Raw genomic sequence first — 20,635 nt, 5'->3', positions numbered from 1 at the left:
GAGGTCCTTCGCTTGGCCCCATTACTCCTCAGTGCCCTTATTATGGTGGCGCCTGTGGCAGTTTAATAGCCTCCGGTAAAGGCTGTGAACTCCGCCGCCGCGCCTCGCTCGCTTTTCTTCCTTCGAGCCACCCGTAGCCGGGAGTGAAGAGCCCCGCCCAGTAAGCAGGTCCCGCCCACCGCCGAGGCTGCTGACTCGGGGCTCGCGGAAGAGGGCCGTTGGAGCCCTGCCTGAGGAACTCCGCGGCAGCCAATGAGAGAGGCGCTTCTGGCGCGAGGGGGTGGCGGCGATGGCGCCGGCCTCCTGAGGGCTGGATGGGGGGGGGAGGGGGCGGAGGGAAGCCGAGGAGGCGCGCGAGAGCGGGGAAGTGGGCGCGCAGCTGAGGCGGCTGCGTCTCGCGGTGCGGTCGTCGACTGAGATGTCGGTCTGAGGTGAGAGCGGGGCTGCGGGGAAGGGAGGAGAAGAAGCGAGCTAGGGAAGGGCGCATTCCTCGCCCGGGAGCCGTCGAAGTCGGGGCTGGGCGCCTCCTACCCTCTCTTCGGGGTTGCTTGGAGTGGGGGGGGGCGCTACCTCAGCAGCCCCCTTTTCCCGCTTCGGTTTGCCGCCGCCAGCCTCTCTCGGCGGCTTCGTGGCCCGAGGGGACTCGGAAGCTGCGGGGTAGGGGGAGGTCAGTCCGTCGGGGGCGGGAGGGGCGTGAATTCAGCGGCAGAAAACACGACCTTTGCTCGGGAGAGAAACGCGGCCGCGTCCCTCATCCCCCGCGGGGCGCGGCAGGGCAAGGACGAGCAGCGCAGAGTCCCTTTCCGAGAGGCTTTGAAGGAACGGTTTTCGGTGGCTGCTGCCCGGTTGCCTCGCCCGACTCAAACCTGGTGTGTTACAAGTGGGCTGTGTAATTCTGAGATACGCAGGAGGGCATCCTTAAGTGTGTTGCAGTTCTGCATGCTTTTAGAACTTCTTGTTTGTTGCCTTCCCGTCCCAGTTTGAGCTCCGTTCCTAAATATGAGACGCGGCTCTTCCCCCCCGATCGCGTTTTTTTTTAACACCACCTGGCGCATGCTGCTCTCATTATGGTTGATTTGGTGCAAATAACGTCAGTTTTTCCAAGACGTTGGTTTCAAAGGGTATACTTGAGGGTTCCTCCCCCCCTCCACTTCTAGAAGGCTTGTAGAGTACTTACTTACACACTACTTTCAAAGGACGGTAATTAGGTGGCCATATGCTCACATAGTTGTTTCTAATTATTTATGCAACCCAGCCTTTGATAGCGTTTAGCTCTAATGAGGAGCCTACGTGCTTTATGCTTTGGAGTTTTGCAAAAAAAATAATGCTCGCAGACCCCACCCTACAGACTTGGTACAAGCTTCCCCATGAAACCTCCTGGTACCTTACTGTGTGCGCCATTATTTATACTCCAGCTGTGGCCAGTGTGCAGACACACAATGATAAATACTTACGTGTGCAATCATTATATGTACTAACTAGATTCTCTACATGTGAATTTCAGAGTTAAGTCTTAGGTATATGAAGATGTCTTCCTGAAAATCTGCAGTATGTAAAACTTCCTGAAAGGATTGTTCAGGCTGCAGCTTCTCTGGCATCTAGTTTCATAGTGTGAAAATGGAATTAAAAGGAAAATATTACAAAAATAAATATCTAATAGTATAAGATGATAGGTGTACTGATCCAGTTCCTGTTTTGCTGCATTGATCTTGTCAATATTCTGTTTGGATCAATTCTCTGTATGGCTTGTAAGTGTCTCAAAATGGCCTGATACAGTGGTACCTCGGGTTACATATGCTTCAGGTTACATACACTTCAGGTTACACACTCCGCTAACCCACAAATAGCACCTCGGGTTAAGAACTTTGCTTCAGGATGAGAACAGAAATCATACTCCGGCGGCGTGGCGGCTGCAGGAGGCCCCATTAGCTAAAGTGGTACTTCAGGTTAAGAACAGTTTCAGGTTAAGTACGGACCTCCGGAATGAATTAAGTACTTAACCCGAGGTACCACTGTACTTGGAAATCCCCTTTCTGCCAAGTTATTTTAGTCTAGTAAATTATATCTCTTGTAGACATTTAGTTATATTGTAGTAGACTTCATGCAGTTGATCCAAGGCCACCTCTGCCCCATTTCAGAGCCTATTGCCAGCTACTGCCAGCAGGAACACTGCCAGGAGTAGAACTACACCCACAGAGCTTTCAGCAGGTGCGCCAGAAGCCTCTGTGGAGGAGGTTTCTCGCTGACTAGTGAAGCCCTTTTTCTGGTAGGAAGGCATCTCTGTGAAGTTCTAATCCCCTCAAGGTTATGGATTGGGGAGTTAGTGTTGTTCCATCCATTGAGTGGGTTTGGTTTGCTTTTTAGCTGGAGTCTTTTATCATTTGTATAATTGGGACTTCAGTTAGGTAGCACTGCTGTGGTAAAGTTTATGTATGTCCAAATTTGCATTTGCAGCTGTATCAGCGACACACATGGATTTTTCTTGTAAGCTTGGGGGAATAGTAGATTCTGTATACAGTATTTGTTACAGTATCCTTTGATAACTTTTTGTGTTTGATAATGTTTTGCAACAATTGTGTTTTCCCCCCTGAATGGAGGGTATGAGGATTAATATTTATCTTAACCCATTCTGGGCTTTCTGTTGTTGATAAAGAATGCATTTTCATTTACAATTGCTGTCTTGCCACATATTTCTGATACAATGCCTGAAAAGTTATCTTTCATCTAGGGTACTCCTCTTGTGCTGCTGCTTATCCCCAAGTCTCATGCAAGGCAGGCACAAAAAGGTTTATGTCAGTTATTGCTGAGGTTTGGGCAGCAACAGTTAACACTTAGCTTTTCTGAGGATGGAAATTTACAAGCATACCGTGCTATTTATATCTAACAGTTTATTTTAGCTAAAGTACTTTGATTCTATTCTAGCTATTGATTTGGAATGTTGTATTAGCCTGTTCTTTCTTAGGAGGTTTAGGGCAGGTAGTAGTTAAATACACATACTAAAAATACGTTTGTTTGAAAAAGAGACACTAAAGCTCACCCATCACAACTCCATTTGCAATCTCCTTGTCCAAATAAATAAATGTGTCTGTTGTTTCCAGAAGATAGACCTGGACTTAATGGATTACATCCAAAGAAGCCTGCCTGATTGTGCAATAGGATTTTCCTACTTCTCCACACACAACCTGTAGACCCCTGCCCCCACCTGCTCTAGAGTGTTCCCAGAAGATATACCTGGACTTAATGGGTAGTCTCCAGTTCAGCCCCAAAATCTGCTCTAGGGGGTTTTATTAACTGGAACAGATTTGGGGGGTTCTTGGGAGACTTCAGGGGGGAAGAGAAGAGGAAGTCCTGTTGCATAAGTGGAAGTCTGCTTGCGCAGTGTTGGATGTCTCTCAGTAAAGCTCTGGAAGAAGGGAACTAATAAAGGCAAGGAAATGCTTTTGTTGGTATGTTTAACAGAATTTATATGATGCTTGAGTGTAAAAAAAAAACCCTTTAAGTGGTTTACAAAAATAAGTTACTGAAAGTGCCTTTCTACTCATGCACCAAGAAATAGCTCACTGTTGAACACAGAAATTATGACTGGACAAACCTCAGTGTCTGAATCAACCTAGTGTATATTACTGCTTGCTTCAGAACTCACACTGCATTAATTGGTTACAATATGCTCACTGTTCTATTGTTTCAGTTATACTGAATGGACAACTAAAACTGGCATTCCTCACTTGCCTGTTGCAAGCTACCGGTCTTCTAAATTAAGCAGAATTAGAGATTTTGTCTGTGAAGTAGCAAACTTGCCACAGTTGAGAGAGCTTATATTTGGCTTTCAATTCTGGAAAGCTATACCCAGAGCAATCTTTGCAAATGTTATGGGTTTCTGATATTGATTGGCTTAAGCTTGGAAGATGGGAGTTTCATTGGGAGAGAGGTTTGGAAGTACTCATAATCTGCCATATTCATGAGTTATTGGCTAATTGTTTAGATGGCATAATTAACTTGTTATGCTACTATCTGGCATAAGCTAACACAAAATGCAGTATGCTGTAATGAATATGTTTCATGCTTTGACAGTTCCATATATTTATTCAAGTTGCTATGCAGCCTCACTACTAAAAATGGAAGGTTTTGTCTGTTTTAGATTTTTTTGTTTCTGTCTTTCCCTCTTTAGTACGTACCCACTTGCTGCATCATTCTTGCACCCATATTAATCCTGGATTATGGGCAGGTTGAATCTCCCTGATTCCTCACTTTGCCCCTACTTCAATCCAGGGGTGGTTTAGGAAGGTTCCACTTTCAAATCCATCTTGTACAGCCCACTTAACTTGTTTGTGTTTTGTCCCAAGATGAAGTAGTGAGAGGGATGACATAGCTCTGAGGCTCTTGCCAACTTCAAATCCTCAACAAGTAATTAGTAAAGCAAAATATTCTAGTATCCTTACTTCAAAGATTGAATTTCAGTCTATTTTACAACTTTATTTGAAAATGGATTTGGTGTTTGAGCCCCAAATACAGAGTGACGTCCTGAATGTATGCACCAATTCTCATCTGGATGTTTTAATCTTCAGGGGAGATTATTGTGTTGTGTCTTTCTTGAGCTGGATTTGGAATTCAGAATTCTGTCCTGAATATGTGTACCAACGTAATTTTTGTATCTCAGTGTTCAGAGGAGTTGTTACATTACTCATTCATGCATGCTGAACAGGAGGAATTGCCCCCAAAATCTCATTGTGGGTAGTGAGTGCACAGAGCTGTAGAGCAACTTGCAGCAGCTAGTTGTTATATTTTTGCACAAATTCATCGTGTACTGACTTTGAAAGTTATTAAAATAAATTATTTGTATTTTTCTCTCTTAGTTCATTGGATTGTTGCTTGATGGTGGAAAATGGGCGAGATAGAAGGCACTTACAGAGTGCTGCAGACTCCAGGTTCTCGTTTGGGAGTCCAGAAAAATTCTGGAGTGAGCACCCTGGAACCAGGACAGAACCTCTCCTCTGCTATAGCCTCAACACCTGCTAAAATACATGAGAGGTCTCTACAAATAAGGATAAAGCATTTGGACAACACTGTGGAGATACTTGATATTGAGGTAAAACTTTCAGTATAGCTTTGGATTTTTGTCTGTATGCAACATGGAAAAGGGATTCATTTGAGAAAGGGAGTGAATCATAGAAAATGCACTTAATGTGGTTAAAAGGTCTTTAGCTATTCTGTTGAGGCATATAGGAACAACATGTAATGTTACAAATATAAGAATCTCAAGATCAAATCAAACACATGGTTTAATTAATTTATTTTCTCACTAAAAGCCCATTACATGTGGGAGTTAAAACAATGTTAAACCACCATGGTAAAAATGTATTTACCTCCCCATATAGTCTGTATGTGGCCATATAAGCAGGTGTCCTGTTTTTTTGGAGGACTGCTTTATTGTCAGTGCCCCTGTTCTTAAATGGGGTGGAGGGATGATATGAAGCAAATGGGGGAAGTGAAGTGTTTTTTTCCATTTTTCTGTGTTTGGCTAATGATAAGGAGTGCCCCCAGCCAAAATGTCTAAATATTGTGAAACCTGGAGGAAGAAATATATAGATAAACAGGATAGTCTTGAGGATACTGCCAATGTACACCTTGGCTAGGGCCAAATTGGCTTTTTCTGTTCCCACCCCCCACCCCACCCCAATCATGCCTGTGCTCATATTGATAGAAAACAAGAATTTTGAAGCACCTGTTTAGGAGTGTTCTAAATTATTCTTTTCTGTAGTTTCACTTGGAGGAGAGAGGCAAAACTAGATTATCATTCTAGATTATCATTAAGCAATTACCGGTAGTGGGGGAAATGCTTTATGCCATTTACCCCTGGTACTTTTAGGCAATGTATTTCTTCATAAATGTAGGATACGTTTTCATTACAAATGGTTGTACAATTCCTTTAGTCATAAATGCTTCAAAACATTGCTAAGTGAAATTTTCTTGCATAATTCAGATATGAAGTTCTTGCTTAAAGTTTCTGAAAGAAAATCTAATGTAGCTTGATATATAGTTTTATTGCCAAAGAAGTACAGATTTTATCTTGAATGTGTGTCTCTTGTAATCATATTTTCCCACAACTGGAGCTTCCCAAATGTGTCATTTGGTGTAGGCAGTTTGAATTGGCTATCATACTAAATAATGTTTCCACTTCTTGATACAGACTAGTTGCCCACACTTTCAGATGCACTGTAATAGAGTGAGTACTTTATTTTGTGTTCTGTAACTATGTTTTGTGTGAATTCTCCTCCTGCACTAACTGATGCTGTGACCATCACTGACCCTGATTAAAAGAAAACCAAGTATGTTCCTTTGAGTATTTCAGTGTAATCCACCTTCATACAACTAGGGGAGAGGATTTTCTAGAAGGGATTTTCCAGAGGTGACTTAAGTATCCTGTGACTGCTTAACAAAATATATTAACATGCCATCAGGGTGCAGTTAGTTAATGCACGTAGCCAGTTGCAGAGCACATCTTCCAGTTGCACAAAGAGAGTGGAAAAATAATTCTTAAATTCTTTTGAAAGCTATTGAGTATTAGAATATTCTCTTTAGCTATTTTTTAAATAATTGTCTGATACTTTTTCTTTAGATTTCTTAAATTACTGTTTGGTATTTGAGTCATTTCAAGTTTTCCCAGCTTGTTGCAATAAGTTATCTATGTAAGGTCTGAATCCCACAAGTGAAAATGGCCTGCTTTCAAACTTTCATTAAGTTGGGGTTAGACAAGTCAGATTCTATTATTTTATCATGTGTGGTTTATGTGCCACTTCAACAGGCATGGTATAAAAATGGGCACACTTTGCTCTTGTTGTCTTAAATCAGTATTTTTATGTCTTGATTTACTTAAAATCAAATCTGTATATGGTTGACCATGACTCACTACATTCTGAGGTCTAAAATAAAGAACTGTTTTTGGAACTCAGAAAGTTTATTGAGCTATACAGGAAGTAATCTGGAAGTTTTTACACGAGGCTGTGATTTCCTGTGGTTATACAGGAAAAAACAGCTGCTAACTAAAGGGAAATATAAAAGCATAAATACACAAACAAAACTGCAGTTAGGCTAAAGAAGGTTTGTTGATTTGAAGGACTCATGGAAAGAAAAAGATGTTAAAATAATTTCATCAGCTGACTACTTGTAAACACATTGTAGGAGTTTGTGCTGTGAAGTTACTTTTGACAATATGCGCATACAGCATGTAGCAGTTTTTAGGAGAGCAGCTGGCAAATGCCCAGTATTCCATACTGCTCCCAAAGAAGGAAATAGACTTAACTCAAAAGGTTGTTGTTTTTCCCCCCTGGCAGAGACAATCTTTTCCTTATTCTGATTTTTCTTTTGGTCATTCTTTCATAATGCATTTGTTTTATTTCATGAAGCTGTATGCTATGAAAGTGTTAACCACTTTAAATGTGCAAAATGGGGGAGGATGAACTCTTTCAAATCCCTTTAAATACTGTGCTACAAGAATCAAAAAGATGTTAGGATAGTCAGTGCCTTGTTGGTTGAGTAGGAAAAAAATAGACAAAATTCCAGAAAGAATCATTGCCAGATGTTTGTCATGACTCTGAATACTCTAAATATGGCCAGTTAACTGCCTTGAGCTTATTTTTATCTGTCCTTAGAAGAGACCTATAATTCATGGCTGTGGATATTACAGGTTCTTCTTAAAAAAACAATTTTCAATTTCCATTCTCCCTGTTATTTGGACTGCTATATTGTTAAGCCTGTTATTTTGTTAATGGCTTGACTTTCTTTTGAAATTGTTTTTGAGAACAACTGTTTTACCTCCCATGAACTACAAGCCAGTAGCAAGAATTGGGCTTCATCTAGCACTTGGTTTAGTTGTGTTAAATTGTGCTTCCTTGACAAAAGAACTCATTTGTTCCTGGTAATAGCATTTCCTTATAACTGATTTTTCAGTGGAACATATTTGAGTCGTTTGGGGGTAACTAAAATTGTTATCTAGCACAGAGACATAGTGCCCTAATTGGCAACTACATTGGCCAGTAGCTTGTCTGCTCTTTGGCCTGCTTCTCATGTCATGTTAAGCCCGTATTAAACCCTGGTTTATTTAAACAATGGTTTATTGAACAAACTAGGCTCAAGTTAAATGATGATCTGCAGTCAGTCAAACTAACTGTAATTTGTTTCAGCATATTCTGTCCTTCTATTCCACTTCTTGTCCTCAGCTGTCTCAACCTGACATCCACTAAACCTTTGTGGTGCCCAACTGCTGACATTGCCTCATTGCCTCATTTCCCTTTCCATTGGCTGGCTGTGATGTTGTGTCAAAACAGTTACCCTTCCCCGTTGTTCCTCCAAGAAATATCCATACTTTGCACCTTTAACACATTCCATTTTTCTCTGCAATTGCACTTTTATTTTTTGTTCCATAACTGGCATGCAGTACCATGAAGTCATGCTTTGAGTTTAGTAAGCATTACTTGCTTTGGCACTATTACATCTCATTCTCTCCCCTTTCCTTCTGCTGCTGGAGGGTTTCTTTTTTCTTTTTTCCTGGAAAGACTGCTTTTACTAATTTACATTTAAGTACTTTCATTTTTTAGTTGTAATAAATGTCCAGACCTCATAAGAACATAATTGAGATCATGAAGGATCAACATCAGAAATGTTTATTGGGACTATTTGACAAATTAAGGAATGCAGTACAATATTAGATCATCACTCCCTGAACTTCAGAGCATGGGAAGTCACCCAAAGATATATAATTTGGCATGATTGTTCAGCTTTTTTGATTGTATGATAATTTGGAATGTTTTAATGTGGTTTTTATTGGATTGCTAAAATGGAAAATTTAATCATTTTAAAAAAAGAACATAGTTGAAATCAGTGCTTTTTTTCTGGGGGATGCATACCCCTAAACATTTTGTGAATCTAAGTTTGGCTTCATTGAGGGACAGTATTTCAATATTAGTAGGAAAATCAGAGTACCCCTAAACAGTTTGTTTGTTTTTAAGAAAAAAAAGCACTGGTTGAGATTAACAGTTTCTGTACTCAGTTGACATTGACACTATCTCAGAAAAGATGCTGCTGTTACCACTGCCCCTTAAGAACCTGCTGGCATTAGAGACCTTGGTGGTGTTTTGTGGACCACATTGTGCCAGCCTTTGTCACTTCCTAGTCTGTAACACAGTAGTTCCTTGTTCTAATTATTTGCATTTACCCAGAATTTACACATAGTCCTTGGAAGTGTCATGGAGATGGTCAGATTATGAGGAGAAAGGGGAGGAATTCAGGGAGTTCAAGATGGATAACCCTGGGGAGGGTCCTGGCAGGATAGGGGAGGTGAACCCCAAAAAGTGTCTGAGCCCAAGCAGAGGCCGGTAATCAAGGGACTGGAGAGCTACATGCAGGGGAGAGACCAAGTGGTCTGGCAGAGGAGCTTTACGCTCCTGTGACACCAGGACCTCTAGTCAGATCCCTCTTGCTGTGGAGTCAGCCCCGGCACTGTCTCCTTCAAGGGAGGAGGCAACTGATGCTGAGCCAGGAATTGATGCTGAGCCAGCACCCAACCCTACTTCCATCCCCACTGGTGAGGCACTCTTGTTGACAAACTTTGTAAGCCCAACCTATTGAAGAAGTGCCTGTTTGCTTGCTCCATCCCAGGACTTGGCTGGTCATCATGCTAAGTACTATACCCTCACTGTCCTTCAACAGAAAGATGCAGGGTATGTGTCTTGGTTTACACTTAGCCGTTTTTCTATACCTTTTATGCATCTGTTGTACCTTCTAACCCGCACCTTGCCTTTTTACCATTCTGATTTATTGATTAAATAGCTGATCAGAAACTGAACTAAGAGTTCAAGTTATTCATCAAGCAGTGAAGGTCAGGACAAGAATCTTCTTTGTTTTTCTGAAAAGAAGAATACATTGCTATACAATGTAAAATTGCACAAGAAAATGTTTGTTAAACTTTATTACCTTGTTTTGCTTCTCAAAATGTTAAGCCTAGCATGTACTGCTTTTCCTCACCAGCTATTTCTGTCCCTGAACTTTTGCAACTCCTGTCTCCATGCCATGTCATCACTGCTCTAAGATAATTCTTACCTTGCATAAGTCAAGGACTTTCCATCCCATTTCCTTTAGCAGTCCTAGTGAGAACACCTTGGGGAAAGTCTATGCACATAGGTTTAGCATGAAAATATGCAAAATAGTTTCACACACACTCCACCTTCTTGGAGTTCTGTACTTCCCAATTTGTTATGTACAGGTGTAATTTTTGTAGTTGTTTCATTGTCTGCCTGGTAATGAATTATAGCGCTGCTAAAATAGTAATTCCACATTACTGAAAGTTATGAAGAGCTATATGAGTTTGTCATAGCACTAAAATAAATTCACAACATCTGTGCTATATTAAGGATTATATAAATAATCCTCAAAAGTTGCAGGATTATATTTGTCCTTGCTTTCTATTATTTTTATCCTGCTGTTTAGCCTAATAGCATCACTGTGACTTATAACCGAATAAAACAACATCAAAATGTCACAGCATCATAAAAATGGGATCAATGATGTTGGGACCTACCAGTTTGGTCTGTGAACAGCAGATATGAGCAGGGCTACAATTTGAAGCTGATAATTTCACTTTAATGAGTTTACTGTGAGAAGGGAATAGAAGAATAAGCAATTGCTCTTTAAAATGAAATGTTTAACTTAATAGCTGCTGTTGGAACTGCTGAGTGGAAACATCATCTTATATCCATCTGTCATGTAGCTGACTTGTTTGATGACTTGAATTCCTGAGTAAACTGGTGCATCCAGGTAGTTCATATGTATTTGTATGTATGTATTTTTTTCTCATGAGATTTTAATGGGTCTGCAGCATGTTCTTGGATTACATGTAAATGTGTGAGTGACACTGTCTTCAGATTTTGAAGTTTATCAGAAAAGCTTGAAGAAACTGGGGCAGTAAAGCACTTAGCATTATGTCTTGTGTGCTGGTCCCGTTTTAAAGATGGATTGTTTAAATAAGGCCAAGATGGATTGTTTAAATAAGGCTGCTGATGTATTCCAATCTTCCTGTGGACATGTTTACCTGCTATTAACATGGTATCAAACTACAATGTTTTGTGGGCAGTGACCTCTTCAGTCTTCTGTGTGAAAAGCCAGGAATAGCCAGATCAAGATTTTATATCATTGTATCTACTGTAGTGTGTTGTGATTTTGATGGCAGAAGCTGAAATCCAGAGAAGTACTTTGGATTTACCCAGGGGTCTCTGCATGTCCAGTGGAATTCCTGACTTTCCTCCCCTTTGTACAACTGAACCTAAGTCATATCATTACTCTCGAATAGTGACCCTAAAGTGACCTCTAATAGTGCTTGTAGAGCTAACACAACCTGGAATTATTTATTTCTTCAAATGCCAGTGGAAATCATTTTTGCGATTGTATGAATAAGGCTTATTCTGTATCACAAACTGCTTATCAAACTCCTTTCAGTTTCAGAGGAGATTTTGTAGGGGGGATGCTGTTGAGGAAACATGTCTCTTGGTCATGCAAAACTAGTCATATAGTTTTCTGGGCTTAGGTGACTGGAAACAGTGTTCCTCGTACTTGTCACAATTATTCTTCAGTCATATTGATGTCCTCAGTTTGTCAGGAAGAATACTAAAATAATTATTCAAATATTTAAAAGAGCAAATGAAGATTGTTTTTGACTGAACTCTGTGCAGAAAGTCCAGCTTGTGTATAGTCATGCTTCTTAAGTTGGAGAAGGAAAGTGTGTTCATGTCCTTACAGTTTTGCTATACTTCTGACTTAATCTTGCTTGTTATGTTTCATTGAAGACATTTAATAAAGGACAACCACTAATTCAATTACATTTTGCTTCAGTTTTTTAATGACTAAAAGGGGATAGTATCTGACTAAAATCATATGAGTACAGCTGCTTTAATCATCTTAATATGAGAGTCAGATACAAATCAGAGCTTTTAGAGGGTCACAGAACTTCCTAATTATCGGTGCATCATGAAATGCATTTACCTACTACATTTATATTGTTTCGTTTGTTATTGTGTTATATATTTTTGTATTTTTATACTGTGATCCTCAGATGAAGGTTGGTATATAAATTCAATAAATAAATAATATACCACTTTTCTGCAAGTGCACTCAAAATAGTATGTAATTCAAAATAGTGGCATACAATCTTATAGATAGGAAAGAAAAAGAAATGAGAGAAAGAGGAAAAATGTTCATGTACCAATCTTGCATAGTGTTACATACTTGTTTTAATGGCCAGGTGGAATGGCTAGTGAGTGAGATTGAGAACATTCATTACCTTCCTGCCCAGAACAATAAATACAGTGACTTGGTCTGACTGTAAAATAAGAACATAATAAGAGCCTGCTGGATCAGGTCAGTGGCCCATTTTGTCCAGTATCCTGTTCTCTCGCTGGCTGATCAGATGCCTGTTGGAAAACCTCAAGCAGGACCCCAGAACAAGAGCACTCTCCCTTCCTGTGATTTCCAGCAACTAGTATTCAGAATCATGACTGTGTCTGACTGTGGAAGCAGAGCATAGCCATCTTAGCTAGGAGCCACTGAATTCCATGGTTTAACTATGTGGTATGTAAAGAAGTACTTTCTGTCCTGAATCCTCCAGCATTCAGCTTCATTGGATGTCAGTGAGTTCTAGTGTTACAAGAGAGGGAGAAATTTTCTTTTCCATCCACTTTCTCCATGTATACACTTCTATCACATCATCTCTTACTTGCCTTTTCTCTAAATTAAAAAGCCCCAATGATGCAACCTTTCCTCTTAGGTTGTTGCTTCATCTCCTTTATAATCTCTCCATCCCATGTAATCTGGGGAATAGCTGCTGACGGACACTGTTCTGGGAGAGTTTTGACTGTGTGTGTGTGTGTGTGTGTGTGTTTTCTAGCATTCAGAATTTATTTGGCATCAAAATCCCAACCCTATAATGAAATTGATTGTTGGAAGAGTCATGAAATGTCAAGGCTAACTTCTCTCTAACACTACTGTAAGATCTTAGGAAGGCACTGTACAATCCAGCTTTTGTTTAAAAGTACTTAATAGAAACTCCTGCTATGTTCTAGTGTGGTTGAAATTAGTAGAAACCTTCTACTTCCATTTTAGTAAAATTTGCTTACAATGATAGTTTATAAATGAAAATGTATTTTGAAATATACCACCTATATACTAGACGGAAATGGCATAATTAATATAAAGGTAAAGGGACCCCTGACCATTAGGTCCAGTCGTGACCGACTCTGGGGTTACGGCGCTCATCTCGCTTTACTGGCCGAGGGAGCCGGCGTACAACTTCCGGGTCATGTGGCCAGCATGACTAAGCTGCTTCTGGCGAACCAGAGCAGCGCACGGAAACGCCGTTTACCTTCCCGCTGGAGCGGTACCTATTTATCTACTTGCACTTTTGAGGTGCTTTCGAACTGCTAGGTTGGCAGGAGCTGGGACAGAGCAATGGTTCGTAGATGGCCATTAACAATACAGGGGAACTCCTCCCCCGCTGCCTCAGGTGGGAGGTTGCCCGGGTAACTGCTCTGAGGGAGGGAAAGAGATTTCTGGGAGCTCACCCCATCGTGGGGATTCGAACCGCCAACCTTCCGATCGGCAAGTCTTAGGCTCTGTGGTTTAACCCACAGCACCACCCGCGTCCCTTTTATAATTAATATACAGTTAATTAAAAAGGCAAGTGATGGAAGATAACCCGTTCAAGATGTTCAAAGTTTGGATTGAATGTAATCAGCTAGTTCATACTGAATTCTTATTCGCAAGCCCTATATTGCATTCCTCTAGTATTAGAGCGATAACAGATAACAGTTGTTGATATATTTGGGTCAGTGCTTAAGAATGCAAACCATGCCTGGAATGCATTTGGAAAAGTCTTAAAGATCTTCATATGTTTAGTACACGAGCATGTTGTCATTACACATGTGTTCGTTATTCTGTATGATTTAACAGTTAAGCCCTTGCCATTACTTCAGAAGGCACTCCATTATGGATATATTGCTTTCCTGTTGCCTGAATTCCATCCACCTCCTTATTCTGACTAATGAGTGAATTGCTGTGTGAAATTTACTAGAGTAGAATGTTAAAAATAATGTAGCTTCTGAAGACTCTTCAGATTGAATTTAAAAGACAGGAGGCTGTGTGTGGGAAGCTGAAAAGAGACCCCAGAATTAAGAGAGGTAGGAGACAGGTGCCTTCTAGCTGTGAAAAAAGTCAAGATCTGATTTAAGAATGAATTGAGTTAGGAATAGTTTCAATAAATAAAGGCAACGACATCATGGAGGAGAAGCCAAGGAGAAACAAGCTATTGCAAGAATTAAGATAGGGCCTACATACAGTGCTTTTTTTCTGGGGGGACACAGGAGTACGCATACCCATAAACATTTTGTGAATCTAAGTTTGGCCTCATTGAGGGGCAATATTTCAATATGAGTAGGAAAATGAGAGTACCCCTGAACATTTTTTTAGAATAAAAGCACTTCCTACATATAAGGGCATATAGTGTCTACGGACAGGAAGAAATTCGGCTGTTAGCAGCTTTGGAGCCTGTATGTTTGTGTTCTAGGCCCAAGGAAGTACCACAGCCAGAGAGGCTGCGTTTGAATTCATAAAGATTTGAATTAATTAATTTTCACCAGTCTATATCTTAAAGATAAAGCATATCTTTAACAACTGTAGGTTGATTATTTGTTATCTGAAAGATGGAAACTGCTCTCATGAGGGTGTACCATGAGAGTGTATAGTAAAAATGAAATGCACAGGTGGATAAAGGGAAAAAAAACTTGCCCTAACAAACCTTCTATTCTAATGATTTTGGAGAGCTTGAAATTTAAAAGCACATCTTGTTTCTTCTTACTTAGTTGAAAGTAGAATTTATGGAATGTTAAGGGTGGTACTATCATAATGTTGTAACTATACAATTGTGGCACTGTATGAATAAACCTTGGCAACATAGGTTTCGGATATTACTATTGAAATATTTATGACCTAATGTTTTGGAATTTTGCATTGTCAAGACTGCATAGTACAGAATGTACAGAATTTTGCTTTGTGTAGCTTGAATGCAAGTAGATGTGACATTAAACCAGGAGTAACAAATCCATGGCTATGTATATGGCCCCCAAACTTATTTGACGCTTCTCAAGACCCCCCAAATTCATTTGTTTAATTTTATATTTCTTTATTGACTGCTCCTGTGGGTCCCCCCATTGTAATGTCATGGTGTTAATTGTGGTTTTTTGGGTGCTTTTGCCCTAAAGTCATTGTCAGCAGAAGCAAGGCTGCAGGCCTATCACTATTTTATTCAGCAGTGCTTCTGCAGGGTTCAAAAACCTTCATTTGAAGTTCTTCATGTTTGTTTTTAATTTGGTTGCTTCCGATTATAGTTGGAAAATAGTGCATCTCTTTGGAGCAGTGTACAACAGCTGAGACATCTCTCGCGAAGCTAAAGCAGCAGAATTCAAAACACAGTACAGTAGTTATAAATAACTTCAGCAACTTAAAATACATATATACACACACACTTTACATATATTTCATAAGCATGTCGTCATGCTATAGTTTGACTCGCCTCAGACAGGTGGTACTGCAAGCTACAGTGATGAGCTGTTGGGCCATTGAGTGAGTGGTCGAGGAAAGGAGAAGGTATCCAGAGGATATATATGCAGGTCCAGGTGATACAGGTCCCGCTGATGTGAGGAGGGAAGTAGTGGATTGAGATGCAAGCAGGTGATTAGGGTAGTGGCCCAGGTGAAGCAAGGAGGAGGGATCCAGATGATGCGGTAGTTAGCTGGTTCAGACAAGCCATGGAGGTATGGAGAGGTCTGAACTAGTGGAAAGGGGGGGTGGAGGCTGGCAGGGTTGTTGAGTAAAGATCCTTGGGTGTTTGTATGAATACTCAGATCCTTGTGTGTATGTGTACACATGCACAACACACATACACTGTCACACATGTATGCATATACCTATATATGTCTAGGTAGAGATAAGCATTTGGCATTTTTAGTAACAGCACATATACCACAGTTCTATAGAACATGTTGTGTCAGTCACTTCTCTCCTAGCTTAGGCTTTTGAAATCTATTTAAAATATATATTCTGCAGCAGGGGTGGAGAAACTTTGTTGGTTGGTGAGCTAGGTATCTTTGGCTGATGGGTGGGGCCACCCATCTGTAAATCGTCTGATGTCATGATGATATCCAGTGACTGATAGGTGGGTGGGCATGCATGGGGGTGGGACAAAATAGCACCCAGTAGGATTGAATCCTCTGCTCACCAGCTGATGAGCAAATGATTCAAAACTGCTGGTTGCAAGGGCTATGTTTTGCCCCCAGCAGGATTGAATTGCACTCCCAGTCCATCAGCTGACATCACTCGTTAATGCCAGCTGATTGACAGGTGGGTGTAGGTTGGGGGAAATGGACTTGTGTGCCAACTTGGACCCCTTGTGGGCCAGAGTTCCCCACCCTTGTTCTACTGTAAAAAGTGGTTTGTAGAGGCAGTTTCGAACAATATCATAACACTATCATAACACTTTAAAAATAAAATTGAATGGTTGTTATATTTGAAGACAATTTCCCCCCTCTAAATACTGGAGATACTTCAAATAGTCCAAAAAGCTGTCAGTATTCATTTTCACGTTTGCACTATCATCTTTTATATTAGAGAGTTGCACATTTTTTCAGTTGACTATTAAAGGATGTGTCTTGCTCATTATGAAACTATTGATCAAATCACGAAGGCAAGAGCTAGGAAAAATTACTGAAAATTTTGTTGTGCATTAATTGTTGATACATGGTTTGTCTAGGAGTCTGGAGAGATGAAGGAAAGAATGGATTAAGACTATGGCATCAAACATACCATGCTGGGGCAGGTGAAGGTTAAAGTTCTTGCCTCCTCTCTTGCCAAAATATACTGTCTTCTGCCCAGGCACTTATACTCCACCCCCCCCCAGCTATTGGGGACCAGTTGCTCAGTTTTCACCCCCACCCCTTTACTCTATTATTGTGACCACAGGCTATTGCCACATGATCAGAGAAAAGATAGTCACACTGGTGATCAAATATCTGGTGTTCTTGGGGTGCTGTTCTGGACTGTTTCACAGGAGTCTGACCAGGTGCTGTTCCTGGGTTTTTAGGTATCTCAGGCATTTTGTTATTGTGGTGTTGAAATGCCAGGCTTTCTTCCAAACATATTGTTCTTGTTAGCAGAATGTTCTCTTCAAAGCTAAAGATTCATTCCTCACTCACACGACTTACAATCATTTCATTTTCCATTTAGAGTATTAAAGACTGATATACATGAAGCAAAAGATGCAATATTGTAGAAATGTAAAATCAGTTTTTTAATAAATAATGTTTACTAAGAGTTGGGATAGACATCATGGTGCCCATCAGTTGATGTTGCAGTTATGTTGGCTGCAGGAGTTGCCGGAAGGTGTACAAGGGACTCCACTTTGGTTTGATTAGGGTTTACTCCTTAGTGGAGGAAATTGCAGGTTTTAGCATCAGATCAGCCACAGGTTGTAGTGACATCCAAAGCCAGACAAACTATGGGCAATCATAAAAATGGTTTTCTGAACCAAGCAAACTTCAAACAATAATTTCTGAAGATGCTTTGTTTCGCTAACTATAGTTAAGATTAACCATGGTTTAACATTTGTACAACATGTTAAACTGGTTAAGTGAAAACTGAAGCAAAATGATCTGATGATTTTGTGGCTATGCTGGAAGAGTAGAGTATGGAGATTATGGAATCCTGAGATTTTGACCAGCTCACACAGGTAAACCATAGCTCAGTGTTGTGTTCAAGCAAGGTCATTACGTGTGCTAGAGCAGGGACGTCCAACTCCCAATAGACTGCGTTCTACTCACAGTATAAAAAACTGGCAGTGAGCTACCCATTGTCGTTTGATGGATCAATGTTGTTGAGCTTTTTTTTAGGGAGCAAATGAATGAATGGAACTGAATATATGAATGAATGGAACCGAATAAGCATTGCGATATACACAGAACATAATAAAAAGTTGATTATATAAAACACACAGCTGAGGGTCCTGAATCCGCAGTCAAATAGTGGACCTTAATCTGATGGTCCAATTTTTTTGCTAGGAAGCAAAAGTTGCTGAGCTTTTTTTGGAAAGGCAAAGTTGTTCAGCTTTTCTTAGGAAGCCAGAGTGGTTGAGCTTTTTTAAAATTCTTTTTAATTTTTTTATTTTGGGGGAAGGAGATCCCTGAGGGACCAGAGATCTACCAGGAACACCCCGCAATCTACCGGTAGATTGCGATCTACCTGTTGGATGTGCCTGTGCTAGAGGATCATGGAATCAGTTTTAATCAAGTGAAGGCTTTAAAGTGTTTTGTATTGGATTTAATGAGTTTCTAATATATCATCGAGCGATTATCTCACTCACCCCTGAAAAAGTATCCATTTTTAAGAGAGAAAGTTACAAAAATATTCCCAGGTTCCTTAGTTTAACTGAGCTGTACACGTTTTTCACTCCAGTTAACAGCCATTGAAATTTTGAAAGAAACCGCTTCTCTATAGCACTCAGAAACATCTCCACAAGGGAGCACAGTCTTTGACTGACTTTTAGCTTGTTTCAAAACAAAGCATTGAATTCAAAGAGGCATTGGATTGAAGGTGGATGATAGGACCAAGGTCTTAAGATATTGACTTAAGAGAGATCTTTCTTCTGTATATAATCAGAATCTAGTATATATTTTCTCCAAGATGATCTAAAACCTTTAAAATAGCCTGAGATGAGAAACCTCTTCTTGTTATAGGTTCCCCTGGAACTGGATAATGAGTGATATCCATACTCATTTACTCTGACCTTGACTAATTGGATATTGCCCAGCTGTTTGTTAGCACCATTCCTCTTTAATTTCTATATAAACGACATTGTCCAACATATGGCAAAGTATAAGTCATCAGCTCCTGCCCTGGAAGGCAAACACCTGAATATACTGCTATATGCTGATGACATGGCGGTCATGGCACTCACTCGAAGGGGTCTACTCAGCATGCTGGAGGGGCTCGCAGCTTATTGTTCCCAAAACTCTCTAAAGATAAATTATGATAAAACAAAAATTGTGGTGTTTACTAGAGCTCGACATACATTTAAATGGTTTCTAGATGAACACAAAATTGAACAATGTCTCCTTTTTAAATATCTTGGGATCACTTTCCAAGCCACATCTAGCTGGCTTGCCCACTTCAAGACTGTAGCACTTCTAACACGTAGGACAACTGGTGCTCTGCTCAGTTTCTTTTATTCGAGGGGAGGGCAACTGGTGATCCCGGCACTAAAAATTTTTGTTGGAAAAGTGATTCCACAGATGTTATACGGAGTAGAACTCTGGGGTTGGAATCAGAAGCTGTTAGAACGGCTTGAAATCTTCCAAAATTTTTATCTCAGAAGAATTTTAGGCCTCCCTCAGAGTACTCCGGTAGCTCTCCTAAGAGTGGAAGTAGGATTACCTTCTGTGTCTGCCAGGGCCCACTTAAGATTCCTGCGTTTTTTCACCAACCTCATAGATGCCCCGAACACCTTATTGGCTAAACAAGCCTTTATATCATTACAAAATAATACCACTTGGCATAAAAGCCTATTAGACATTCTATCCAGATACAACCTACCTGAGTTTAATACTCTCAAGTTGTGGAGCCCTGATAAAGTTCGGGAATGGATCTTTGAAAAATACGCCTTTTTGGACTCCACCAAGATAAAAAACTCAGGGTTTTCCTACTGGTTCCCCCGAGTAAAAGCAGTCAAAATCTGTGCCAACTACTTGGTGGATATCACCGATCCCATCCTTCGGAGAGCTTTCACCATGGCACGGTTTCAAACATTGCCAACTGCCTACCTGACCGGTAGATACACAAAAACCCCAGTAGAACATCGTTTATGTCCTTGCCTTATGAAAATTAAAGAGGATCTTACACATTACTTCCTCTATTGCCCCATTTACTCGGGCTTTAGAGACGCATTGCTGCAAATTATACCCAACTCTATAACCAGTCCTGAAGATAGAGTAAAATTTTTGTTAGTTGATGCAAACCCACGCATTACCCATGTGGTAGCGGTCTTTGTGATGAAGGCCATGAAAGCCAGGGAAAGATTTATAGACGACAATGTAAAGACCCCTTCACCGTCTGTTTAACTCGCTGCTTGTTTTCCCTCCTTTTCTATCTTGTGGGAAGGAGGTTTTGTTGGCATAGTATGTAATGAATTTTAATATTTTTAACTACTGTAGTGTTGATTTTTGTGCACAGGCATGGTCCTCACAATAAACGGATTTGACTTTTGATATTGCCCAGTCTTTTTGATATGTATGATATGTTTGATATGTGTTCACGTAATGTTTCTCAGCTTGCCTTTAAGACTTTACAGAACAGTGTATCTATTAATAGGCTGTGTATTTATATATGGCATGAAAATTTTAACAGTTGTGGTTCATTTTTTTGAATGCAGGCCACATGGAAGTGGCAAAGAAAGAAGAATTCTAATGCACTGTGTTGATATATGTGCAGAAGTAGCATTAAATTGGCATGAACTATTTTTATCTTTTTGTTTCCAGGTTAAGCCTTGAAA

At 40.3% G+C, this 20,635-nt stretch overlaps 1 protein-coding gene across 7 annotated transcripts in view; it reads left to right on the top strand.

The window, feature by feature from the left end:
- The first annotated feature begins 309 nt into the window (after window positions 1–309).
- Window positions 310–20,635, top strand: part of FARP2 (FERM, ARH/RhoGEF and pleckstrin domain protein 2) — a 64,101-nt gene continuing 43,775 nt past the window's right edge. For 4 of the 7 annotated variants that reach the window (XR_014157080.1, XR_014157081.1, XM_081864102.1 and 1 more), the window contains exons 1-2: window positions 311–431; window positions 4,854–5,086. Coding sequence is in view for 5 of the 7 variants with exons in the window: in XM_081864102.1 (XP_081720228.1) it covers window positions 4,883–5,086 (204 nt within the window). In the remaining 2 variants the exon portion in view is untranslated. Of the gene's footprint in view, window positions 432–724; window positions 870–4,853; window positions 5,087–20,635 lie in introns of those variants that run through there. The other 3 variants (XM_081864103.1, XM_081864104.1, XM_081864101.1) reach the window with 2 other exon arrangements.

Source organism: Podarcis erhardii (assembly GCF_964252035.2).
Source record: "Podarcis erhardii genome assembly, chromosome: 5".
Lineage (NCBI taxonomy): Eukaryota > Metazoa > Chordata > Lepidosauria > Squamata > Lacertidae > Podarcis > Podarcis erhardii.
This window is presented reverse-complemented; position numbering and strand designations above follow the sequence as displayed.